The 24,391-nt window shown below is 50.6% G+C and overlaps 14 protein-coding genes across 14 annotated transcripts; 5 read left to right on the forward strand and 9 right to left on the reverse strand.

Annotated features, from left to right (window-relative positions):
- Positions 1-541: 541 nt before the first annotated feature.
- COCVIDRAFT_100725 (hypothetical protein) lies at positions 542-1,195 on the reverse strand (the record flags this gene model as incomplete). The annotated part of the gene is made up of 1 exon (XM_014700584.1): positions 542-1,195. One exon carries the CDS (start codon positions 1,193-1,195, stop codon positions 542-544), a length of 654 nt encoding a protein of 217 aa, XP_014556070.1.
- Positions 1,196-1,612: 417 nt separating this feature from the next.
- COCVIDRAFT_16518 (hypothetical protein) lies at positions 1,613-3,262 on the reverse strand (the record flags this gene model as incomplete). Its single annotated transcript, XM_014700522.1, has 3 exons — positions 1,613-2,552; positions 2,600-3,048; positions 3,098-3,262. The coding sequence occupies 3 exons, from the start codon at positions 3,260-3,262 to the stop codon at positions 1,613-1,615; spliced, it is 1,554 nt and encodes a 517-aa protein (XP_014556008.1).
- Positions 3,263-3,837: 575 nt separating this feature from the next.
- Positions 3,838-4,609, reverse strand: COCVIDRAFT_100848 (hypothetical protein; the record flags this gene model as incomplete). The annotated part of the gene is made up of 2 exons (XM_014700585.1): positions 3,838-4,275; positions 4,328-4,609. 2 exons carry the CDS (start codon positions 4,607-4,609, stop codon positions 3,838-3,840), a joined length of 720 nt encoding a protein of 239 aa, XP_014556071.1.
- Positions 4,610-5,122: 513 nt separating this feature from the next.
- COCVIDRAFT_27155 (hypothetical protein) lies at positions 5,123-6,435 on the forward strand (the record flags this gene model as incomplete). Its single annotated transcript, XM_014700586.1, has 2 exons — positions 5,123-6,218; positions 6,272-6,435. The coding sequence occupies 2 exons, from the start codon at positions 5,123-5,125 to the stop codon at positions 6,433-6,435; spliced, it is 1,260 nt and encodes a 419-aa protein (XP_014556072.1).
- Positions 6,436-7,235: 800 nt separating this feature from the next.
- COCVIDRAFT_27156 (hypothetical protein) lies at positions 7,236-8,465 on the reverse strand (the record flags this gene model as incomplete). The annotated part of the gene is made up of 1 exon (XM_014700587.1): positions 7,236-8,465. One exon carries the CDS (start codon positions 8,463-8,465, stop codon positions 7,236-7,238), a length of 1,230 nt encoding a protein of 409 aa, XP_014556073.1.
- Positions 8,466-8,835: 370 nt separating this feature from the next.
- On the forward strand, positions 8,836-11,219 carry COCVIDRAFT_27157 (hypothetical protein; the record flags this gene model as incomplete). Its single annotated transcript, XM_014700588.1, has 2 exons — positions 8,836-8,866; positions 8,923-11,219. 2 exons carry the CDS (start codon positions 8,836-8,838, stop codon positions 11,217-11,219), a joined length of 2,328 nt encoding a protein of 775 aa, XP_014556074.1.
- A 380-nt stretch (positions 11,220-11,599) lies between these two features.
- Positions 11,600-13,015, forward strand: COCVIDRAFT_27158 (hypothetical protein; the record flags this gene model as incomplete). The annotated part of the gene is made up of 1 exon (XM_014700589.1): positions 11,600-13,015. The coding sequence occupies one exon, from the start codon at positions 11,600-11,602 to the stop codon at positions 13,013-13,015; it is 1,416 nt and encodes a 471-aa protein (XP_014556075.1).
- A 370-nt stretch (positions 13,016-13,385) lies between these two features.
- Positions 13,386-14,401, reverse strand: COCVIDRAFT_100839 (hypothetical protein; the record flags this gene model as incomplete). Its single annotated transcript, XM_014700590.1, has 2 exons — positions 13,386-14,119; positions 14,182-14,401. The coding sequence occupies 2 exons, from the start codon at positions 14,399-14,401 to the stop codon at positions 13,386-13,388; spliced, it is 954 nt and encodes a 317-aa protein (XP_014556076.1).
- A 325-nt stretch (positions 14,402-14,726) lies between these two features.
- Positions 14,727-15,424, forward strand: COCVIDRAFT_16525 (hypothetical protein; the record flags this gene model as incomplete). The annotated part of the gene is made up of 2 exons (XM_014700523.1): positions 14,727-14,735; positions 14,804-15,424. The coding sequence occupies 2 exons, from the start codon at positions 14,727-14,729 to the stop codon at positions 15,422-15,424; spliced, it is 630 nt and encodes a 209-aa protein (XP_014556009.1).
- Positions 15,425-16,143: 719 nt separating this feature from the next.
- On the reverse strand, positions 16,144-16,605 carry COCVIDRAFT_27161 (hypothetical protein; the record flags this gene model as incomplete). Its single annotated transcript, XM_014700591.1, has 2 exons — positions 16,144-16,406; positions 16,458-16,605. 2 exons carry the CDS (start codon positions 16,603-16,605, stop codon positions 16,144-16,146), a joined length of 411 nt encoding a protein of 136 aa, XP_014556077.1.
- A 489-nt stretch (positions 16,606-17,094) lies between these two features.
- On the reverse strand, positions 17,095-18,520 carry COCVIDRAFT_100797 (hypothetical protein; the record flags this gene model as incomplete). Its single annotated transcript, XM_014700592.1, has 7 exons — positions 17,095-17,403; positions 17,451-17,598; positions 17,645-17,713; positions 17,762-17,889; positions 17,959-18,055; positions 18,109-18,188; positions 18,266-18,520. 7 exons carry the CDS (start codon positions 18,518-18,520, stop codon positions 17,095-17,097), a joined length of 1,086 nt encoding a protein of 361 aa, XP_014556078.1.
- Positions 18,521-18,999: 479 nt separating this feature from the next.
- Positions 19,000-19,227, reverse strand: COCVIDRAFT_100714 (hypothetical protein; the record flags this gene model as incomplete). Its single annotated transcript, XM_014700593.1, has 1 exon — positions 19,000-19,227. One exon carries the CDS (start codon positions 19,225-19,227, stop codon positions 19,000-19,002), a length of 228 nt encoding a protein of 75 aa, XP_014556079.1.
- An 827-nt stretch (positions 19,228-20,054) lies between these two features.
- On the forward strand, positions 20,055-21,482 carry COCVIDRAFT_100870 (hypothetical protein; the record flags this gene model as incomplete). Its single annotated transcript, XM_014700594.1, has 1 exon — positions 20,055-21,482. The coding sequence occupies one exon, from the start codon at positions 20,055-20,057 to the stop codon at positions 21,480-21,482; it is 1,428 nt and encodes a 475-aa protein (XP_014556080.1).
- Positions 21,430-24,203, reverse strand: COCVIDRAFT_27164 (hypothetical protein; the record flags this gene model as incomplete). The annotated part of the gene is made up of 5 exons (XM_014700595.1): positions 21,430-21,677; positions 21,724-22,837; positions 22,884-23,069; positions 23,235-23,437; positions 23,486-24,203. 5 exons carry the CDS (start codon positions 24,201-24,203, stop codon positions 21,430-21,432), a joined length of 2,469 nt encoding a protein of 822 aa, XP_014556081.1.
- Positions 24,204-24,391: the final 188 nt, after the last annotated feature.

Raw genomic sequence — 24,391 nt, forward strand, 5'->3', positions numbered from 1 at the left:
CACAGCCATCAATGAGCGAGCTTCAGGTTCTCAGCATACAGGCTCCCCAGCGAGCTTATCTTTGGGTCGAGCTAAACAGACCGGATGAAGTTATCTGCAAACGATAGCGGGCGATAGGTTGGTTTGCCATAAGGCGTGCGCGTTATATCCGTTTCCCAGGAGCACGGCCTCGGTAATACGGATGGGTAGCAATGGAATTGCTTCCGCGCGGGACAAAGAGGGCATCGATTGACTTCGCTTTAGCCGCATGCAAAATCACGTGGATACGATGCTTGCCCGTCGACGCAGAACCGCGCAAGCTGGCACAATAGAGCAGCAGGGGAGTGCAGAAAAAAGGGCATCCAGAGCACTCACATTCGTAGGACGCTTCATGTTTCTTGGACGCATACCATCATGCTCTGCCTGCCGTTTTCCGAATACCGACAACCAACTTGGAACGCGAGTCGGCATAGTTCCCTTTCAACGCCAACGACTGCAAATCTGGCCACTCAGCAACGGCTCCCAATGAGGCATCCAAATCCCATCCCGCCAATTAGTCCGTCTACAATGACACCGCCTGTTGGTCTGCTACTCCGTCTGTCAGACCCCAGCAAAAGCACTCGAGTCCGCAAAAGTCACACTCCCACTCGTCTCTTGCCCTCCCATTTCCCCTCCTCACCACCTGCATATGACGTGTACCCAGCGGCGCAAAGTACGCATTAATATCCCACTGCGGCTCCCCCTCCCCCCGCTTCGCTACAGACCCGCAAGATGACGTCCCAAAAACCATGCCTTCCGCATCTCTCTGAGCCCCAGCAACATCACCATGCAGAAATGAGCCTTGATACACACAATTCTGCCACGTCTCCCACTCACCAGGACTGAATGATGGAGCCATACCACCCAGCGACGCATACGAGCCACATGCATACGACCACGAATCCACCCCGCTTTCGTCCCATGTCCTGTGTATTGACGGATTCGTCCGTGCTGGGCTTCCGCCCCCAAACCCAAGTTGACGCCGTATGCTTTCCTCGCTGAAACCTTGATCCAGATTCGTGCACTCCGGCTCGTACACATGCTCGCTCGCACCTCGAGACCGCCCATTATTCGTTCTCGCATCGACATGCTGCGGGGAAACGAGTCTATCGTTTTCACTAGACTCGGTGCGGGCCGGTGGCTTTCGCGGCTTTTTCTTGTTGCGGCGTCTAGCCATATTGGCACGGAAGCAGGAGGCGAAGAAAAAAGGGAAGAAGGGGAAGAGGACGTGTGCTTGTAGGTAAGGAACACGGAACTTGAAGACTTGAGATTGTGGAGTATTGGAGAGACTTATGTCGAGTGTTTATAGGTATGTCATGATAGCGGTGTTTGGGGTAGTGAAGGGCAACATGTATTATATCATGTGGAAAATACAGGTAAGTGAATGTTGTGAAGGTGAAAAGTAATTGAAGTGATGACTAGATCGAGTCATGTGTAGATATCAAACTGATCTATCTAGGCAAAAGATTCAATTCTTTCTTAGCTCAAGCATCACACATCCAGAATCATGTGAAGTTACCAGCATCTAAATCACGGTCCCCTTTTACTCAGACCCAACCCACATACATTCACAGCTGCAAACCAGAACTAGATTCTAAGCAAGTTTCTCACCGGTAACCTTGTACAGCATACTTCCACTTCCGGGCTCACTAACCACAATCGCCTGCGCCAGCTTCTCGTCCGTAATATCGGGAAACTTCTTCTTGTAGTACTTCTCGATCCAAGCCTTCTTGACAGCCTCGACCTTATCCTTGGGCACAAGATGGACACTGCATCCACCCCAGCCCGCGCCCGTGAGACGACTACCACACGAGCCCGCCGCACGCGCCAAGTCGCACAGCTCGTCTAGCTCAGGGCAGCTGCAGTCGTAAATCTCGCGGCACGAGTCCTGGGTTGTGTTCATGAGGTCGCCGAGGGATTGCAGGTAGTCTTTGTCTTTTGAAGGTGGGGACGCGAGGAGGGAGCGGAACTTGATGACGCGGAGGGCTTCTGTGAAGACGTGCAGGGCGCGCTGGCGGAGCATGAATTTGTCGGCGCGGACGGGGAATTTGGACATGTAGCGCTGGTTTAGCTCTTCGACCGAGATGCCGAGGAGGCCGCTGATTTGTTCCCGTGTGTAGCCATCTTCTTGTGGGAGGTAGTTTTCTGTGTGCTGGATCAACTTTGTGAGTTGGGTCTCGAATTCTGAGACGGAGATTTTGGTGTTGTCGGCTACGCCCTCTTTGTCTTCGAAGTAGGTGTCATGGAAGCCGCGTAGGCTGACTCCTAGTGGCGAGGAATCTGTTGGGAGATCCTTCTTCAGGCCAAATGCCTTTGCTAGGAAAACTGCTGCGAGAGTGCACTCTACTACACGCAGGTTATAGCAGACTGGGGCTGTGACATGCTTGTCTGCTGCGACGAAACTTTGAGCTGTGACAAAGGCGAGCTCTGGGTCGGTTTGTGGGAATTCGATGTTTGTGCACTTGAGGCTGGGTTTGAATGAAACATAGAGGGCAGAGCCGCGCAGAGAAAAGACTGATGCTGCTTGATCCATGCTGAAACGCGTTAGTTATGAAGATAACGAACCGAGGTGTTTGCTTACCCTCCGGAGTTGACACCGACTGAACGCTCAGATACAATCGCAAGCTCGCACAATTCGGTCTTGTCAATGTTCTGTTCACCATTCGCGCTCAGCACAGCCAATGCACTCGTACAGACAACCGAGGCCGAACTTGAAAGTCCACCTCCACTTGGGACAGTTCCGTCGCAAACAATATCCATTCCGACTGAGGTGAATTTACCGCGCTTCTTCTGCAGAAGCTGTGTTACACCTTTGAGACCGGACTTGAAGTAGTTGGTCCACTCATGTTCTGTCGCATCAATCGGAATCTCTCCCTCAGGGATGTCGAACTCGCGCGTGGGGAATTTCTCTGAGTTGAGGTTCGCAATGCGTACTCGGGGCTTTTCATCAGATGGTCTGACAGCGACTGCCATGATGAAGTCGGCTGTGATAGCCATTGGTAATACCTCGTAGAGAGAGTAGTCAATGTGCTTTATATCATGAGCCGCCAATCATATAACGTTTTACCATAGTGTTTACCTCGCCAATAATGTTCACGCGACCAGGACTCCGGGCGACGAAGTCGGCCTGCTTGCTATAGAGCTCTTTGAACCTGACTAACAAGCTGTCCCATCGCTTGGTCTCGACTGGGAGCGCGTCCTCTGGGTAAATGTCGCGTAGCGACGATGCCGTTGGAACTTCCATGTTGACAGATGTGGACGTGGTTTGATAGGAAGTCTGAACGGCACAAAAGAAGAATCAGAGGAAATCAGGCGACAAAGAGCTTGAAAAACAGGGAGGAGGATTCAATTTGAATTCGCGGAGAGTCGCAAGATCTCGCAGACTGGCGCAGCGGGGTCCAACTGACGACAAGTGGGGTCCCCAAGCTTAGCCATTTCGAGAAGTGCATCCGACGACACCAGATCCGGACCGTTGACTGCATCGAGCATGCGAGCTGCAGGTACCGTCTTTAGTTCCGATGGCGCACTCTTCTTCAGGGTACAAGCTACAAGGCTGATCAGCTGCCAGTGCAAGCGCCATTGATGGACAACGGACCATGGACCCAAAGGGCAGGCTCTTGCTAGAGCTTTAGTTTCAGGGGCACTAAGGATATCGAAATGACCAACATTCGCCAGTACCCGATGCATCGAAAATACGAATGCTGAGTTGACTTGGGCCGAGTGTGACAGTGTTGCCATATTCCGAGGTAGAAAGATCCAAAGTGGGAAAAGTCGAATTGGATGTTTTGAGCATTTTTTCCTATTTGGTGGGATAAATGCTTAGCCCAGACCTCGTCCCCGGCCACGCAATCCCCGGCCTATGCCACTACCAGCTCTGCCCCTGGTTGAATCGCTGCGGCTGATACCTCGTCCTCCTTGTCCGCCTACTCCAACATAATTGCCTGTAGAAGATGTCGAGGCACCTCGCGGTCGGCCCCTGCCCCTACCCCGCGTGCCTGGTTTTGCTGCAGCTTCGGCCCTTTGACGGTCTTCTTCAATCTTCCTTGCTGCGGCCTCTCTCCGTGCCTGCTCTTCAGCTGCGCGACGTTGTGCAGCCTGTTGGCGATGCGCTTGTTCTTCTTCAATATCAACTAGATCCTGCGACGCGCCTTGCCATTGTGGGTTCAGAATAAGGCGCTGGTTGTGTTCGGTTTGCGACAGGATGCGGGTCCATGTCTGCAGTAGGGTGGATGCGTTTTGCACAGTGCGGGCCACGGTCTTGGAAACATGTCAGCTGAAGCATTGTGTATCTTCCAAATTTGTCCCTTACAGCCATGTTGTCTTTGGCCTTTTGTAGGCTCTCAATGACACCCTCAATGACTTTGTTCACGTTTCGTATGCTCTCTAGCTCCCTACGCAAAGCCTCCTCCCGCGCCTCTTCTGCAGTATAATGGGATTCTTTTGCGCGTGGCCTGGAGCCGGTGGCGCCTTCTGCATCGCTTTCGACATCTTTTGTCTTGTTCGTTTTGCGCGCTGCGGGGGTGTCGAACAACGCGTCGCCGTCCGTATCGGAGTCGGAGAGGTGCAGCGCGCCCAGATTTGGTGGATCCATTGTGCGCCGTTTTGCCTTTGTATTCTCAGCAGAGCAGAACACGTAGCACTGTTCGAGCTGGCAGGGTTTCGGACGAGTTGACAGGTGTTTGGCGTGTTTGACGTATTTGGGTTGGCGGGGCAGGCGTTAGGCGGTTAGGGCAGGCCGGGGGTGGAGGGTCCGGGCGTTTGTTGATGTGCGCCCGCCCTGACCGCTTTGCCAAGGAACAGCACCCGCCATCTCCCAGCCTCGTCACTTCCTTCATCTTGCATCGACCCTTCCCTATCTGAGGCAGCCCCCATTGTCTCCACCCGCCCTTGGACTGCACCCTCACCCTCACCATCACCACAAAGCCCAGCTATCGCATCCACGCCCGCGCATATCGCTACAGCATCCGTTGAGCCTTGGGACAAGTGCGCGCAGTGTCATTGGAGCTTCGCTTGACTTGTTTTGATTTTGGATACCCACTATTCATACCCATTGCTACACCAACATCGCAACTGCCCCCCATAAACAAACACGCAAACACCCAACATGGAACGCACCCCCTCGCCGCCCCGTCGCCTGCACACTCCGCCTGCACCGCACCATGGAGACAACTACGAGCCGTTTTCACCGCGTCGGTCCAGCAGAGTCGCCGCTCGACGCGACATTCACATTCACCACGCGCAATCAACCCCACGAGCTAGGCGCGACGTGACTCCCACAGCTGCGTCAAAGTCACCAGCTGCCCGCGCAAACGCCTTGGCTCTCTCACCTCCCTCTTCACCTCAGCAACTCCGCTCTCCACGCTCCACCCGCCGCGCACCCTTGGACTCTACTCTACACGACTCCGACTCCGACTGCGCTGCACCTTCTTCAAGCCGACGCCTCCTCTTCTCTGCAACAATGGCACCAGGCATGCTACCAACACCAGCCAAGACGCCCCGCAAGCGCCGCATCGACGACGTGAGTTCAACTGCGCGGGTCTTGTTCCCTACCAACCGACCTTCTACCATTGACGAGGCCATGCCAACTCCCCGCAAATCGCGCAAGACTAAGGATCTCTACACCCTTGAAAGTTTCGCAAAGCACATGGACGAGACCACGGAAAAAATCCCCATCTACACGGATTCCAAGGAGCGCATTCCCACACCTGGAGCCCAAGAAGAGAACCCGTTCCTCACTACCAAGGGCAAGGGAAAAGCAAAGAGGGCTCCACAAAAATCGAAGAAGACACTAGACATCAAATCGGCCAAGATGGAGGAGGCAGTCGACCGTGACGAGGGTATGGTTTACATTTTCCGTGGCCGCAAGGTTTTCCGCAAGTTCCATGACGATGCCCCATCTGGCGCCTCGGACGCCGAGCAAGAAGACGAACTATCTACCGATGACAGACGAGTTCGTCGCCAGATTGGTCACGAGGCCCGTCGCCCGCTCACTCGGTCATCTATCAAGCCAAAACTCCTGTTCCAAGCCGAGATCAAAGAGCGCAATCGTGCGAACGGTATTGAGGATGAGGACGACGAAGAAGCGGCAACCGACATTGAGCCGACGGTTGCTACGCCGAGCCGGAACAAGGGCAAGAACGTTGTTCAAGCCCCGTCTCTAGCCACCACACCGCCGCCTACTGTTCGCAAATTCAAGAAGGGTAAGTTTTCTCAACTATCGCCGCCGAATTATCTAATACTAACTTGATCTTAGAAATCTCTTTCGACTCTTGGACGCGAGTCAAATCAGCACACAGCTCCAGCAGTTCAGCCAAGTCATCCAAGAAACGCAGTGGGGAGCCGCTTGAGCGCGAGGCCAGCGACAAGCGAGCTCGAAGTGAGCATTCCACCTCTTTCCTGTCAATCGACAAGGTCTAACGGCCGAACGCAGCCCGTTCGTCTTGATGTTAGTTTGCGTAATTAACGGGAATGGCGGAACAATGGCCATTGTCACCTACCAGATTAGGTTCTCTGACATGTTCTGGTACATAACCCGCTTTTGGTCATATTTGCATAGCAAGCGTTGTTTTTGTTTGACCTACTTTTCTTCTTCTTTTCTTCTTGCTCTTTTTCCCACCTCTTTTTGTTTTTTCCTTCTTTCTAGAAAGAAAAGGATACCCCATGATTACGAAAGAAGAGGAAAACAGTGTCTGACAGCTTGAAGCCAGCACTTTTTCTTCCAAGTAGCTCACTCTGGTTTTGCAAGCCCGAGCTTCTTTTAATTTCTGTAATGTTTGGGGAGAGATGCGAGGGCTCCGACCATGTTCGTTGATTGCCTCGCGCGAAGGGAGGATGGTATGTAGGTAGCGTACATATATAGATGACGAGCTGCGACTCGGAAACGTTAGGAATTAGCGGGATCGTATTGGTCCCCCTCGGGCGCCTCTGGACAGGGTCGAGGGAAATACGGGGGTAATGACGGCGGGGGGAGTAAAGGCGACTTTTGTAGTTTAGATGAATGTGAAAATATAACCAAGTACCCAAATTTCCTACTCCCATCTCATGACCATGGTTTTTTGCTAGAAGCGCTCAATTATATAAACTACATGTTTTACTACTAATACATCTGGTATATATATCCCCTCTGATCTCTTAGCCAGAGAGCCATGAAAAAACCAAAGACTAAAACGATCCACTCATCGCCTTCGCGGTTCCAAGCTCAGAACGCAGAAACAAAACTACTTCTTCTTATCCACTTTTGTAAAAAAACTACTCATCTTCCTCATCCCACTCGTATCCACCTTCTTCAACTGCTTGATGCCCCTCCCCTCCATCTTCTTCTTCTTGTCTTCCTCCTCCTTCTTCCGCTTCTTCTCCTCCCGCTCTGCCATCTTGTCATCGTCTTCCAGCACTGCGCGCTTCCGCGACACGTTGTCTGTTATGCTGCGGAGGGCTGCGGCTTCGGCTTTGAGCGCGGCGATGGCGGAGAGGTGTGTGGATAGCGGTGTGAAGCGTGGGGTTAGGAGTGGGGTTAGGAGGGAGGTTAGGGGTGGGGGTAGGTAGGAGGATGTGAGGTAGGTTAGGGATGTGCGAAGGCGAAGGAGGTGGGGGATTTCTGGGGGTGTTGTGAGGGCTGGGGTGACGGTGTCTTCTTGTGTTGTTATTGTGGTGGTGGTTTCTGACTCGCCGGTTTCTGTGTTGCTGGTTGAAACGGCGCTTAGAGTGCTTTCTTCGCGCTTGATGTTCATGATGGGGATTTCCAAGGCGGTTTTTATGAATTTTTCTTCAAGAGAGGCGGGGAGGCCGCGCTGGATCATGCGTTCGGCTTTTGCGACTAGCACTTCGATGAGTTTGGGGAGGGAGATGCGGTACATGGTTTCGTCGCCGGCGTCGACAGTGTCGCAGATGAGGTGGATGCGCTTCTCCAGCATGGATTTTAGGGATGCATGTTGGGATAGGAGGGCCTTCCAGTGCGGCGATGAAGAAGACAGCGTGTCGAGGTAGTCGTCGAACGCAAGGAAGTGCTGTTTTGTGTCTTTTGCGGTCTTGGGTGCGAGCGCGGGCAGGATGAGGAAGAGGAGATCGATGGGCGTGGCGATGAAAAGATCTGCGCTTTTGGCGACATATCCACTGCTTATTCTTGAGGCATCTGTATCTTCCTTCTCTTGTTCTTGTGTAGTGCCATCGTTACTGGTGATGAGCCAACTTCGGCAGTCCTTCTTTGGGGCCGCAATGCGAGTGAATTCGTAGAAGCCCCTTTTTGGACAAAAGAAGTAGCGCGACGGTGCCTCATTTGCAGGATTATCCAGAGTGACTATGCGCGCATCCCGAGAGGCATTCTTAGGCAAGACAAAAAGTTTGGGTGGGTTTGGTGCACTTGCGGGGAGTGACTTTGAGGTACATGTGGTGGGCTCTGGTGTAGTTTCTGTAGGTGTCGCCTTGGCGGGTTTTGAGCGTGTTCGTGCCATTGCAGCAATGGTATTTGATGTCTGTATAAACCAAGTCTATTGCAATCTCCGGGTTGTATGTTCTGTTCTGTTCTGTTCTGTTCCTGGTGCTAGGGTGGTGTTCAGTCGCGTCGCGTGCAAGCAACGCGCGACCCCTGCAAAGACGCCAGTTTCGGATTAGATGAGAAAGCCGTTCCCACAGGCGCTGTCATGTCTGGGATCAACCACGCAACCCGGTGTCAACAAACGCCCACGGCTTTCGGCTACACCTTTGCGCTCACACTCACACTATCAAACGCCCAGGCACACGCCCGTTGAGAGCCTCATTCTGCCCGTGTTGCTATGGGCCCTGTTGAGAGATACACGCTCACAACACTGCACCACCACAACAATGATTGTGCGCGAGAGTCCAAAGGCCAAAGGTGCGTCATTCGCGCTGAGACTACCATAAACACACGCGCTGAGTGTATCCGTACAGTCAAGGATAATCAACCAAACTGGCCCCCGCAATCGTCTGTGGAAGCATTGCTCAGCTCGCCCTCTGCACGCAGAAAATACGAGAGTCGCCGCGAGCGCAACTCCGTCTCACCCTCGCCCTCGAAGCGCCGCCCCATGTCGCGCGACTACACCCAGCCCACGAGCGATGGGGACGACGATGACGAAGAAACCCTACGTCTCCAGTTGCAAGCCATCGAGGCAAAGTTGAAACTAAAGGCATTGCAAAAGAAGAAAGCAGAATCTGCCGACGCTGACCGTAATGGAGCGTCCTCACGAGCCAGTATAGCCAGCACCATGCGCAGGGCTGACCCATCGCCATTGAGCAGTCAAGAAGCGGGCGTACAGGTGCCACGCTCTCCCACCCGAACACGACCACCACCCGACGAGCCAAAGAGTCCTGCACGAGTCATGCTGGGCATCGACAAAGGACTGACGGCACGTGATATTAGTCTCAAGCGGCCTTCGAGCGTTCTGGCCGGGCGGGCGCGAGCGGGGTCGCTCAAGGGCAGCGAGACCCCTAAGATCAAATCTTTCAGCGAGCGCATTGCCGAAAGCAGGAACAGAGACAAAGACCGTGAAGAGAGGGAGGAGAAGGCCGAGCTGAGGAGAAACAGAGGATTTGGCTTGCATACCATCGAAGGCTTAGCAGAACGGCCATCACTTTCTAGGACCAGTTCTTCTCAAGGCTCTGAGACACCGAGTTCGCGCGAGATGCCCCCGCCGTTTTCAAGACGTACCAGACCTCAGAGCCGCTCCGTTGATTTGAGAATTCCACCCTCCCCTCGACCTGGCTCCACCTTGTCTTTCCGCAACGACACTTCACGTCCGGTGTCCTCGTCTTCCAAGGCATCTTCCTCTAGTTTTGGCTCAATCCCAACCGTTTCTCGATACGCCGAGATCTCGTCCCGAGATGACAGCTCAGAGGCCCCTAGCTTTGAGCCTTTTTCTGGTCTGCACTTGAAGTCGCGCGAAATGCAGCACAATGTCGTCACTCGTACTCTGGAAGGCAAGACTGTCCTCACTATTCCCCAGTTGCTCAAGACGGTCAAGGCACCAGAATATGAACCCCCGGATTGGGAAAACGACTATGTTGTACTAGGTGTCATTTGCTACAAGTCAACACCGCACAACTCCAAGAATGCCGCTAAAGATCAGACTAAAAGCAGTCAAGAATCGGCAACGGATCAAAACGGCAAGTTCATGGTAATCAAGTTGACTGACCTTAAGTGGGAGCTGGATCTGTTCTTGTTTGATACCGGCTTTTCCCAGTTTTGGAAACTTCCCCTCGGCACAGTTGTTGCCATCTTAAACCCCGACATCATGCCGCCACGGAACCGCGACACAGGCAAGTTTTCCTTGAAGCTGACTAGCTCAGACGACACCATACTTGAAATTGGAACTGCACGGGACTTGGATTTTTGCAACGCGAAGAGGAAAGATGGAAAAGATTGTGGTCAATGGATTGATGGCCGGAAAACGGAATTTTGCGAGTTTCACATCCAACTTCAGGTGGACAAGGCCAAGAAAGGCCGTATGCAAGTCAACACCATGACTGGCTTTGGTGGAGGCCCGGGTAGCAGCAAGTTTGGCATGTTTGGTCGAAGTGGCGCTTCGAAAGGTGACGAGCTCAAGCGCGAAGGAAGGTATCATGATCGCGAACTGCATGAGACTGTGTACATTGCCCCACGACCTGGAGGCGCTGCCAAGCTCATCGACCGGGATCACCAAAACTGGGAAGGGGGAGTGAGCCGCGAAGACCGCTTTCGAAAGCAACTGGCTGAGAGAGAGAAGGAGCGCGAACTTGCTAAGAAGCTAGGCACTATGGGAGACGGCACTACTGGAGCTGATTACTTGCGGTCGAAAGGCGCTGGCACTCCGAGCCTACCCACCAGAGCACGCCCTTCTTCTCTCATCTCGACAAGTTCAAGGCTAGACAAGCCGGCCGAGACGGACTTCTCCAGCCTACTCAATCGCACGTCCAAAGACATCTCCCTGGCACCTGTAAAACGAAAACGAGCCGCTTCGGGCAAATCGGTCACATCGACCGATCCAGTAGGGTGGGCATTCAAATACGGACGAATCCCGTCTCCCAAGAAGGTAATACCTTCGGCATTTCGCGGCACGCGTGAGGCGAGTCCTGCGAAGAAGAGGGCTCGTCTACTGTTAGATGGAAAGGGCATACGTGAGCCTGGCCGAGAAAGCCTTGGCGGACTCGACGTAGGACTCATCGCTGCCCTCGACGATGACGACGACGATGATGATTTGGAAGTTGTCTGATTGATTTTTGTTGTGCTAAAGGCGTTTTGACGTGCGAAGAATATCCCGACATCATAGGGGATGATGGTATGGCGTTACAAATACAGCTCGCTGATTGGCTAGAGCTAAGCGAAAACGGATATTTCGACTTTTCTGGGCTCTGGATACCACATGGAGGCTCACCACAGCCTTACAGTAACGATTTTCACTAGTGTACAATATCAATTTTTCTTTTCACATACCCAACATTGGGCCCTGCATTTCCATCGTTGACGCTATACACGAGATACCCACTTTAAGCTTCTCTCCTTTTTCTTGCAGGTGGTTGCCATAGCGACGCCGTCCGGAGAGAAATCAAGGCACTGGAAAAGTGAAGGGTCCAGGGGTTTAGGTCAGGCAGCATGGCGTCCACAGGGTCTGAGATCGGCGATAAGATTTACGCCCTGATCAACTACGAAGATCCCTACGTCCAGCCCCTCATACTGTCCGCCCTGGAGAAAAGACTTCCATCATCGTCGTACGAACTCATCACTTCGCTATCCCAACTTCCCACTCCCTCATCCCGTCTTTTGCAGTTTGTTCAGTATGAATCCATTGATTTCGACCACCTCATGGAGCATTCATCTACCTCTCTGGCCAACGCCTACGTGATCCGCAAAGCACTGATCCGGAAGCATTATCTTAGCACCACCATTGCCAACTGGATTACCAAGTACCCTGACTCGGTTCTCAAGAAACACGTCAAGCCCAGTGTGGAATTCGAGGTCGACTATGCCGAATTTCTGGACGATGCGCTGGTAGAAGCATGGGAACTGAAGGAAAGCTGGGCACGAAACGAAGAGCTTGGTGATGATGAAGATGGTGCTTCTTCCAGCAGAAAGGAATGGTGGATCCTGAAACCAGGAATGAGTGATAGAGGCCAAGGCATCCGCCTCTTCTCCAGTGAGCAAGAACTCACCGAGATATTTGAGGAGTGGGATCCAGACAGCGACAACGAAGATGAAGAAGAAGATGCCCCCAGCGATTCCAATACGCAACAGTTGAAAATAGAAAAAGACGAGGACAACGGAATCATAACCTCCCAGCTCCGCCATTTCATCGCTCAACCATACATACATCCGCCTCTTCTCCTCACCCCACCAAACAACCCCACCAGTGACCTCCGAAAGTTCCATATAAGGACCTACATTCTCGCCACCGGCGCCCTAAAGCTCCACGTCTACAAACCGATGCTCGCTCTCTTCGCAGCCCATCCCTACCTGCCCCCCTGGTCCACTGACGTTGAGCCTAACAGCCAGGAAGCTATGCGCGCCCACTTGACCAACACTTGTCTGCAGGACAGCGGAGATCGAGAGGGTTCCGTGGGTTTATTCTGGGATTTACCAGATACTCTGCCCACCCAGCCAAGTTTCTCCGGATCATCTACCAGTGAGGGTGGAGATGCAGGACGCAAAATAAACGTACCGTCAAACTGGAAAGATACAATCTTCCAGCAAATCTGCGATATTACTGGATCAACGTTCGAAGCAGCAGCGAGAGGAATGTCTATTCACTTCCAGCCCCTTCCCAATTCTTTTGAGATTTTTGGTCTGGATTTCATGGTTGGAATCAATGAAGAGACTGGTGGGTTGAATACGTGGCTGTTAGAAGTCAATGCTTTTCCGGATTTCCGACAGACGGGGAGCGATTTGCAGGGACTTGTGAATGGGTTGATGGAGGGGGCTGTGGAAAAGGGCATTAAGCCGTTTTTTGGACTTGAGGGAGCGGAGAATGGGGATATGGTAGAGGTACTGGATGTGGATTTGGGGAGGAGGTAGATGGTTTGGTTTTCTTGTGTCACGAGTATGAGGAATGTGCCGGCAGATTATCATATGCTCCTTGCAGCCACGAGACTATGGATCATGTAAAGGCATTTTGATGTCTTATTGAATTATTTCCCAATCTCCTTTTCTAAGTGATGAACTAGGGTAATAATTGAGGTAATCTCTCCATTCAAAGGCCACAAGCTGTGTCGAAGAGTTAGTATATAATGGCTCTACAGACTATATTGATTTCACTTGGCAAGTATCATGTGCTTCAGCGATATCTACAATGGTATTGAATCTTTCGCTTGCTATGAGGAGGGGTATAGTACAATGCAATACGCGCGCTTTCCTCTTTCTTCCTTTCTATATTTTCTCTTTTTCTTTACCGTTTCCCAATAATTGGTAGGTATTTGTACAATTCATCATACTCCTTGCCCACCCATCCTGGCATCGATCCCTCTAGACCTACAACACCAAGACTACCACCCAACCATAGCAAAGTCAGAGCAGCACTAATTCCGTTGATGGTGTACCACCTCCTCTTCCTGACCAATGCCCTGTTCTCTTCTGTGTTCTTTACTTGGCTTGGTGCAAATCCCAGCCACTTGGCGGCACCCCAGACAAAATGCCATGCGCCGACGCTCACAAGGGCTGTGAAGCCGGCGAAGGAAACCTTAGGATGTAGCGCAAAGCCATGTGAGATATAATTTAGACTGATCAGCGACGAATCGCCGTGTGCATACAACGGCAATATTCTTGTTGTCCAGATATGAAAGCCAGCCAGGGGTACTAACGCATACCCCAAAGCACTCGTCCCACTGACCACCGGCCAGGGAATGGTGCGCTTTTCCCTTCGTGTCTCAGCGCCATACCGCAGCAGCGCTTGCCGTCTTCTCCAGAATCGCAGCGCAATTCCAGATGTAATATGTGCGGCCAATGGCAGAGCAACGAGCAGGGGTTCTGTGAGAGCGGACTGGTAGTAGGGACGGGTGAGAAGAAGGTAGCGGTTACTTTCAACGACAGAGCGGGTAGCCAATGGTATTATGGACACGTTTGTTATGTGCAGGGCGGCAAATGCGGTGAATGTGTACGACGAGTACTTTTGGATGCGAAGGACTTTGTCGTGAGGGTACATCAGTAAGCGAATTAATTGTAAAAGGACAATTGCGACAACGTACGCCACCAAGCAGGACCTCTTTCACCTAACCTAAGTCCTAGAGTATTCATCCGTCTGATCCCCCTCATTTCCTCTGTCTCGCCCCCCTCGGGCCGCTCTTGGTCTGGGAAATAGCTCTTTTCTCGGTACTCGGGCGGTGTGTCGACGGGCGAGGGATCTACTTCGGTCAGCCCTATGACGCTGCCGTCGTCGTCGAACGGCAGGTCAGTGTTGACCTCCATGATTTTTTTTTGGCGAATTCAGTCGTGCAAGGTGAGTGCGGGAAACGGGGATTTATCAAGTATGGGGAAATGCATCAGGATGGGGAATTGCTTTGCTGGCTGAGACTTGGGATGACGTTGATTCGTGCGTGGGTCCGTAGCGGTGGGTCTGTGCCAGTTGGTGTGGACCGAGGCGGTGCGCCGCAACACTAAATGTTTCTACAACTTTACGCGTTTGTGAGACGCACCTGACGCGTGTTGAACCCACCAGTGCATTGAAAGGCGAATTCCTGTGTCTTTCACCACATTCAGAGACTTATCGTAGGGATTTCTGGGAGATACCAAAATGCCTCCAGTACGTCACGTCTACCTTACCTACATCTCTTGTACCATGCATACATATATACTTACATGGCTTGCCAGCGCAACAATCCCCTCCCCGCCGCTGTGCGCCTCTTCAACTGCGCAATATGCGACAAAGGATACCCGCGCCAACTCGACTATGAAAACCACCTTCGCTCCTATGATCACAACCACCGCCAGCGCCTTGCGGACATGAAGAAGCTGACTGCATCCAACGAAGGCGAGAGCAGCACCAAACCCAAACAAGGCCTGGATATGCGCAGTATAGATGTTGAGAATGCGAACAAGAAGCCTGGTGTTGGGAGCCGGTTCACCAAGATTGGGGGTGGTGGCGGGGCAGTCGCAGCGGGGAGCAGGTTCAAGAAAGTGGGGGTCGCGGTGGGCGGAAAGGAGAAGGAGGCTGGATCTGAGGGTGTGGAAGCAAAGAAAGAGGAGGAGGGGACCAAGACTGAGGTCAAGATTCAAGAACCTGTTGTTGCTGCTACTGCTCCTGCTGCCGTACCTAATTCACAGGCGGATACCAAGGAAGTCACCATTATGGCGGATGAAGATGCAGGAGAAACTATCACGTGGGAAGAGTACGATTTCACCAAGCCGACGGGATGTGATCACGCAAGTTGTCCGGGTTGCAAGACGGATGGCATTTGGAGCGGCGAGTGGGTTGCTGTGGGCGGGACCTGAGATGAGATGTTCACTTGAGGGCCGAATTCACTTAACGATTTTGATGAAGAAGATGTCTAGCTGCGAAGGCGGGATAAATTATGTGGGATGCGACGATTAATGATTACCGACTACTTCAACCTTGCACTGTGCTACAGACGTGTAAGTACTTTTCTATTATTGTACAGCTTCGCTTCGGATCCGTTCCATATCTTGCGAGGTTTTTTGTTTTCCCGCTTCCAGCTACAGTAGGCGAAATTCATCCAAGAGTGCTAATGTATCCTCAATACTGAGTTCGACTAATGATTCACAGTCACTCTAGCAATCAGCTTTCAAAGTACGCAACACCCGAACTCGTCCAAAGACTTGCCTATGCGTAGGGCTTCGGGTAGGGGTACCAGGCAAATGATATACCTGCGCATGTATACTTTCCAACAGAAACTGGTGCAAGGATAGCTGACATCGACACACCTATTGTCTGCGGGCTAATGCAGTTTCCCGCTTCGAGTGGAGATTGAACTGTGTGCGAAAAGCATGCTGTAAATGTACCTCGGGTTGAATTGACCATCCTCGAAATTTCCGATATTGGCGGGTTATATTATAATCATGTATCAGGCATGGATCTCTAAAGGAGAATGGTTGAATTAGCGCTTATCTTTGGTACCGAAATATAGTAGAAATTGCTTTGTTTGTGGTCCTCGCAATTGGATTACAGTGCAATGAGCAATTAGGGGATTTCTTCAGGGATACCTTTCTAATCGAGTCGATCGTCGGACCTTCGATTTGTTGTTTTTGTTCTTATCGTTCTCTTGGTCGGACACAATTTCAATGACTTGTTTTTCCATAGCCAGTCGACCACGTGGATTTTCTTTCTCAATCCTAGCTCGCTTACGGTATCGAAGAGTAGTAATTTGCCTGGCCTGCTTTGCCGGTCTTTCTTCTTGCTCCTGGATCGTCCCACTAGAATTTTCGGTCGCAGGTAAGTTCTGTGGCACAACGCTGTCTGTTCATGATACTTTAGTAAAATTTCGAGGCGCCATTGCACGTAACCTACCTTCACCTCTATCATGCTGCCGAAGAGAGGCTTTGAGAACGTCCTTTACAGCTTCAACAGACAAGAGATCTAAAATGCGGTCGCGGCCCGCTTCGTCTAGCTTCTGCAGGTCGCTCAGGAGACCAGCGGCCTTAGTGATGTTGCTCATATCGCCTTTGGTGTAAATGCACAAGAACAACCTTCAAGGCAAGGTTTTCGAATGTGTTGAATCCAAGGCGAGAGTAAGTAGAGTCTGTGTGTCTTACTGGTATTTTGCCTTGAGTGCGTTTGCTAATTGCGACTAACCAGGCTTGGCACTCACCCTCGGTGAAGGTGAGCTATCACACAGTAGCCAAGTAGATAACCAAATTAGAGCTCAGAGCAACCGTATCACAGTGATAATGAGCTCGAAAAATTATTGAGATTTTGGCCATGTCGTGAAACCGGCGATGAATGACAATCGTGACATATAGCTCTAGTCACATGTGACACATTGAATAGGACACTCAGGTGTATACGGCACTAGAAAAGCAATATGGCTTTCTTGAGAACACTCACATAACTTCTGGATAGGACAGCTACAACTGAGATTGCGTTGTGACATACCAAGAACATTCAACGACCCATATCCCAACAGCCGCCACAAAAGCCAAGCAGCTTACTCCATAGGCATGCCATCCATCCCCGGCAGCGCCTTCATCCACCCATCCCGTTCTTCGGGAACCCGATTTGGAACAACACACTTATTCCCATCAGCTGGCTGCTGCGTCTTCAAGCTTCCACAATTCGCTCCCATACAGCCTTTCGCATCATCCATGGCCTTCTGGAGGGAATCGTCTTTCCACCCAAACACGTAGTCGCCGTGCTGGCCGTACCCTGTTTTATCACCTGTGCTGAGGACAAAGGGCTGGGAACCATCAGCGGGCCAGTCGGCTTTGTTGTTGAATTTGGATGTGTCCCAGACGATCTAGTCACAGTCAGTGAATGAATAGAATAGGGTGGGGGGAAGGGTACCTCAAGCATGAGTTGTGGGATTCTAACGGGGTGGCTGGATGGACAAGCTCCACCTGTGCTGGTACCGGTGAATAAGGCAGGTCCGTTTGTCGGATATGCGACGTGCGATTTGTGATCTGGTGAGTCGAGGTTGACGCCGTCCCAGCATCTGTGTTGTATCAGCAGTGATGTGATGGTAACAGCAAGCTACTTACGTGGGGTAAAGAATGTTACTTCGGATACCACCTGGACAGGGTGTAGTAGGGAATCCTTCTGTGTCGAGTCTACGAGACGTTAGTAAAAGATAGCGGAGACATGAACGAGATACTTACTTGGCGTCCTGGCACGGTGCAGCGTTGTCACCTCCGAAATTGGGTCCGGTGTAGCATCGGAAGCAAGTCTGGGACTTGCGGTTTTTGGATACACGGTTTGCTGCGTCGCCGACGAGCATGCGGAATCCCTACATAGGTGGTTTAGATCTCTCTTCGCTATCCCTAGGATATCGGGCGGATTTGAGGCTTTTGCTTACCGGCTTGAACGCTGTAACATCGCCTTTGCTACCAGAAACGTAGTATACTACGAAACCACCAGTGGTCTTGCCCGTGTACTTGTCATTGAAGAGGTCGCTGACTATCATTAATACATTTGAATTAGAAAGATTAAGGTCGTGTATACGAACCGGTTTGGCACCTGTGGAACACGTTTGTACGTCCCATTCCTTGCTTTGAAATAGACATTCGCTGTCCAGTAATTACTCAACTATATATCGTCAGCTGTGTTGCATTCTTTCGTCTCTTTCACTTTAGCATATTTGCATCTACAAGACAGAAACGTACGTCTTCACTATACCCACACGTAGTGCAGCTGGCTATTTTCGAAATATCTGTACTCGGCATCGTGGTATTGAACGCGTTACCACCTGCAATCTGGTGCATATGTGGTGAAGGTGCGAGACCTGGGTTCACGAGAGGATCAATACGATCAATGACGCTTTGAGCGCAGCCAAATCGTAGCATCGTGAAGCGCTGGTTGTTGCCGAACTGCGGCACAGCGCCTGCAAGGGCCGCGAAAAAGAGTGGCGTGAAACGCATTATGACGGATAAAGTTGTATTGGAAACAGAGTGCTGGTGAGAGACAAGAATACGTTGTCGAGAAGGTCTTGTGTACAGGTCTTCATATCTTTTCGAAGACAATGTATACGGTTCAGACGCTCGAGTCTTCTGCTTAGTATTCACACTGCCCCATATCTCGACTGATACCTTGCAACTGCCGGCCCCACAGCATGCAGTAGGATCGCGTGAATATAAATTGTCCTTGTCACCTCGTGCGCACTTATTCACCGTCGGCAGTTGGGGAGCTAATATAGCGTTCTTGCATTTCGGCTAAAGGCTTGTTATTACTTGACCAACCTCAAGCAACGTTTTATGTGGAGCACATCATGGTTCGACAACATGGCATTGCGATGATTGTGGGGAGAATGGTATGCGGATGTGGATGGTGATATTGTGCAAAAGACTATCCAGTCACAGGTTGGCATGCGTAAGAGGCCATGACTGTGCCAAGTTTACTTTCAACCGCTTTTTGACCGTCGTGGTGGTACGAATTCGACCTTTTTAATACATTCAATCTCAAAATGGAGAGATATGCTGGGAGTGCTGTCGGCTGACTTTCTTGGGCGCTTGGCATTATCCTTGATAGTAGTGAACACTTGCGGTCGGGAGGCGCATGTTGGAAGACCATCTGTGCCCAACTTGTTTTGTATCAAGATTTCTGGACTTGACCATGTCGGTGCTCTCATTATGGAGTTTGAATATTTCAATGGCCTATGGCGGGGATTTTGAGTTACTGGTTCATCAAATCGCCCAAGATTTTTACAGGTCTCGTTACTTTGCAAAACCCCATGTTCTTCTGTGATAATGATCCAACCTCCAATTTTCTGGCACATACGACCATCGGCGAAGTACAAAATTGGGTCTCGTCCGCTCCCCAGACATTAAACCTTCGACCGGCGGACTAGTAGTCAGGTGGGTGACCACTGGCGAATCCCCGCTGTTGTATGTTTTTGTGATTTTTTTGCACCTGAGATAGTGTCACGTGACGGATGATCAACACGAGTCAAGTATCCAAGCACTAGGCCTAGATAGGATCAGGACCCCAACATGAGTTAATTGGAATGCCATTAGGCAACCACTTTGTATTTCATGATAAACGTTATGGATCTAGAGTATTAGTGCAATTCGTAGTTCCGCGGAAATCCGAGGGGGAAATATTGACCGTCGGTACTGAGGCTGAAGATGCTGAAGCCGTAGTAGCCTCCTTCTCCTGCTCTTACCTAAAGGTAAGACCTCCTCGATTCCATTCGCCCGATTTGTGTCTCAGCCCTGATTTCCTTATTGTTCCAGTTAATCTTATTGTTCGAATCATGTTGAGCGACATTATGATGTTCATCACACAATAGCAGCGTTAATCCAAAGCAGATATCCCTCTCATCTTGGCATAGATTGGACAAATAGCAGCAGAGACCCTGACGGGTATCGAGATTGTGTTTCTCTGCAGGAGAATACCTGAGTGGTTTTATATGCAACTGGAGCTGCAGTTAGGGGGAAAATATACGCGAACATTGCAATGCTGGATCTGGGGAGCCTCGAAAAATTACGCCCATGTGGCAGACTGGAGACGTTCAGTACGGCACGACACCACCTGGGCTTCTACAAAAATGTAGGCTTCACTGCAGAATACAGAACTCAAGGGAATTTGGAACCTCCACTTGAAAGCCAGGTCTACGTCGCGCTACGCCATGTCATCGCTCAACACCCAGCCCTGAGCGCCATTGCTCTCAACGAAGACCAATCCTACCCAGACGTATACTTCGCACGATTACCCGAAATCGATCTATGCACTTGTACCGAATTTCATGATCGCAGGAGCCCATTCCCTGAAGATGGAGAGGCCGACGATGAGCTTGACGAACTGCTGGCACAGCAGCACAGCCGCGACTTCAAGGAAAACCTGGGGAGTAAGCCTTTTTGGCGTTTGCTCGTGCTGAGGTCGTTATCCGATACATCTAGATTCACTGCGACATGGATGTGGCATCACGCATTAGCAGACGGCACCTCGGCCCTTTTGTTCCACGGGTCTTTTCTTGCAGGTCTGAATTCTGTTCAAAAGACAAACAACGTGGATCCGGCCGTTAAAACGCTTGACCAAGCCCTGCTACCGCCATTTGAGGAACTACACCCCATGCCAATATCATGGTATTTCTTCAGCAAGACCATTCTGAACACTCTACTGGCTCCTGTTTACGCCATCGCCTCCGAAAAATTGTGGACTGGCAATCCGGTCCCAGAAGATGTCACGGTACTTCCAAAACCACGATTCCTCACAGTTGTACTATCCAGGGCGACTACAAGCAAACTAGTTCAGACGTGTCGGGAAGAGAAGACAAGCGTGACAGCGACCTTGCAATGTCTTCTAGCAGCCTCACTCTTCGCCAATCTCCCAGCTGAAGAATGCAAGAGATTGAGAATTGATGGCCCGATATCAGCGAGAAGATTTCTCAACATTGGAGAGAAGCAGATGACGTCTGCAATCACGCAATACGAATTCTTCCACGATCGACCTACTCCGTCCGACGGTCCCTCAACCGATATCCTCCAAAACTTCTCCTGGGAAACATCCAGAGCGGTCAAATCCATCATTGCTGCCGAAGTAGCAAAATCCGGGACTGACAATCCAGTTGCGCTTCTCAAATACGTTTCATCCATGCCGCAGTTTCTTATGGGCATGCTGGGAAAGCCGCGCAAACCCACTGCGGAGTTGTCCAATGTGGGGGTTTGGCCGAACAAGAAAGATGAGAAGAGTATGTGGAGTGTTGGTAGGATGGTTTTCAGTCAGTCTCCTAATGTGGTGGCGAGCGCGTTTGCACTTAGTGTTGTGACTGGTGGTGATGGAAATGCAACGCTCAATTTTTCTTGGCCAGAGGGCGCTGTGCACGATGAGCTTATCCGAGAAGTGGCCAATTGTTTGAGGAAGGGGGTGGAGAGGTTGCTGTAGAATCCTTCTCTTCTGGAACCTTTTTCCTTTTAAATCGTTCGATTCCTCTGCTCACAAACTTGGATTTCCATATCCGCTTTGGCAAGCCCAGCAACCGCAATGCGTTGTGTCGCAGCACGGGCACGCCCATGCCGTATTCGACGACGAGCCACATGAATAGCAGGGCAATAGCGTTAGATACAAGAACTGTGGTAGCTGTTTTTGTCAGTTTATTGTGAAACAACGTGCGGAGAGTACTTACCAGCCCATTTTCCAATATAGTTTGTTGTGTAAACTCGAGTCCGGTTGGTAAAGTCGGCTTCGTTCTCGCGGTCGGGTATGAAGAAATCAACCTGGTTTCTCTGGAACCGATCAATTGACAGAGCGAACAAGCTAGTGAGGAAAGACAAGGGCGTAAATATGATGGTTATGACTGTGAAGCCGAGAACGGCTGCACTGATGACGGCCGTTGCATGGGATTCTTGAAGACTTGCATGTTTCTGCTTCAGGTCCAGTTTAGCCATGATGGATTTCTCCATACGGGCGGCGTCTTCGTCTAGTTGCGCGATTCGACGTCGAAATCGATCGAACTGAGATTGCGTGCGTAAAATAAGTTGCCATTCATCCTCTTCTTGAGTAGATCTCTTTTCGTCGTCTTTCACGACCATGTGCCCTTCTGGACCACTTGTCCAGTGTTCGGGCCAGGCATTGCTTGCAAAAGTTTTCCAGACCTCCTCCTGCTGCAGAATGACGCGTTTGATCATCTCCAATTCTCCTCGTATATCATCAATGTCGTGTAGAAATTTTCTTTCCTTGTCAATGTCAAACTTCTTCACATCCTCCCCTCTGCTGTACTCATCCACACCATGAGCACATGAGGCAATAAAATTCTCGAAAGTGTTGAGGATGGGATTGCCTGAGCCTGTTTCAGACGGACGGTTAAGACTGTCCACGAAATGAGATAGCATGATGCCGATATACCGCTTAACATCACCTGCCAGGCAGTCATGTCCCCACGAGGGAAAGTCGGGCTCGGAGCTGTTAGTACTTGATTCTCTCTCCGGTTCGTGTGCAGTTATGAGCCCATCTGTGCATTGCAGAATCCACAGTTGACACACGGTAACAAGCTCCTTAGGATATGAGTCTGTATTTTCGGCTTTAGTAAGTACTTGGTCTCCGTTCCTACGATCCAACATTGACTTTGGCAGCGCAGGACAACAGTACTCGTCGAGAGTTAGTGGTACATAGGGTGCTTTGAGAGATTCTAGTGACTTGCTATAGTGGTCTGTTAAAAAAGGCTTTAGGCTTTCATTCACCAACTCCGGTTTCCTCCATTTTGAGATTGAATCTTCTGTGAGTACCTTGAAGTACGGCATCTGCCCAGATTAGCATCCCAGCTGAAGGCAATTAGAATGTTCGTACCGCAATTGTGAAAGATTTGGAGCCTCCGCCATGGGTCACAGTACAGGAGGGCTCTCGATGCTTCAGGACCGCAGGTCCATGATTATCTGGATCCCTTATGTACTGTTCATACTGAAAACCTTCCATGAATCTATCCATATCCTTAATTTTGATACGATCCTCGATCAAAAGTTTTCCGAACAATGCCTGTATTCGTCAATATAGTTCCAGTATCATTATTTTCTTAATCGGTAGCTTTACATATATTCCTCTAAACTATTCGTCATTAGTGATTGATGGTACGAAAATATTGTGCTTGCTTACATAGTTCAAAGGAAAGAAATGACAGAGTGCTCCAGGAAAGTGATATACTTTCCAATCGAATCGATAGCCAGGCCAGGCACGACTGTGATCCTGGAAGATAAGTACACTAGCTGCTTCTAGATTGATGGGAAACCTTTGGACCGTTTCGCTGTTTTTGGGTCTCCCCTCACTGTCGTATAGGAGCTCCGGGTCTATATAAGGGTACTTTCCCGATGTGACCCTCCTCCTGGATACTCTAGGCTGTTCCTGAACTATATCTTTTAGCAGGGGACTTGCTAAACTCAAATAGAACAACTGACTGTTTCCTTTGCATGCGAGATCCCACACATACATGCCTTGGATGTCGGGGATCATGCTGACGGGCGCACGCACCAAACCGAGAAGGTAACCAAGCTCCCTTCCACAATTTCTCTTTGCGACCAGATGGAGGCATGTAGATCCCGAAGCCAAATCGTGATGTATGATCTCGTCTATACCCGTTGGATCTTTCTTGAACAGCCATATCATCGTCTCATATTTCTTTTCTATGCAAGCGATATGTGCGGCCAAAAGGCCTCGATGGTCTCTGACAATGATATCTGCACCTGCTTCAAAGAGGATATCAAGCATTGCATAATCGCCCATTGCAGCTACATGGTGAAGAGCCGTTTTTCCTTCATGATCTGGGATATTCACATACTTTTTCACCGTCCGTGGCCCACCATGGCCAGCAGCAAATCCAGTTAGAAACCCTACTGTGTAGCAAAAGTTTGTCCCTTCTCCTTGAACAGCTCGATGAAGCAACGTAGTGCGGCTTGTGAAGTCGGTAAAGTCCTCCTGGTGACATTGTTTGAGCAAGAACTCCACGATTTGTACATCTCCTTTGCTACAGGCGCGGTACACTGGCCCTAGCGACAGAAAAGACCAGTTTTGACCGTTACTTGACTCTGGAATACCAAGAATAATTTTCTGAACTTCAGGTAAATCTCCCTCTTCGACAGCTTTGAGAAGACTTTTGTTGATCGCTTCAACGTCCATGGTACAAATTGTGAAGGCTCGATACGGGAAGGGTTTGGGATTCAGTTGCAGCCGGTGCAGGGACCTGGGGATTTAAAGTGTTTAGTATTGGGGCCTGTCAATATTGCAGCCGCAGCTTTGATACCCAAATGGTCGAGTGGATGATTGGACGCCTCTTCACCTAATCCAGATAAGAGTGAAGCCACAGC

Source organism: Bipolaris victoriae (assembly GCF_000527765.1).
Source record: "Bipolaris victoriae FI3 unplaced genomic scaffold scaffold_48, whole genome shotgun sequence".
Lineage (NCBI taxonomy): Eukaryota > Fungi > Ascomycota > Dothideomycetes > Pleosporales > Pleosporaceae > Bipolaris > Bipolaris victoriae.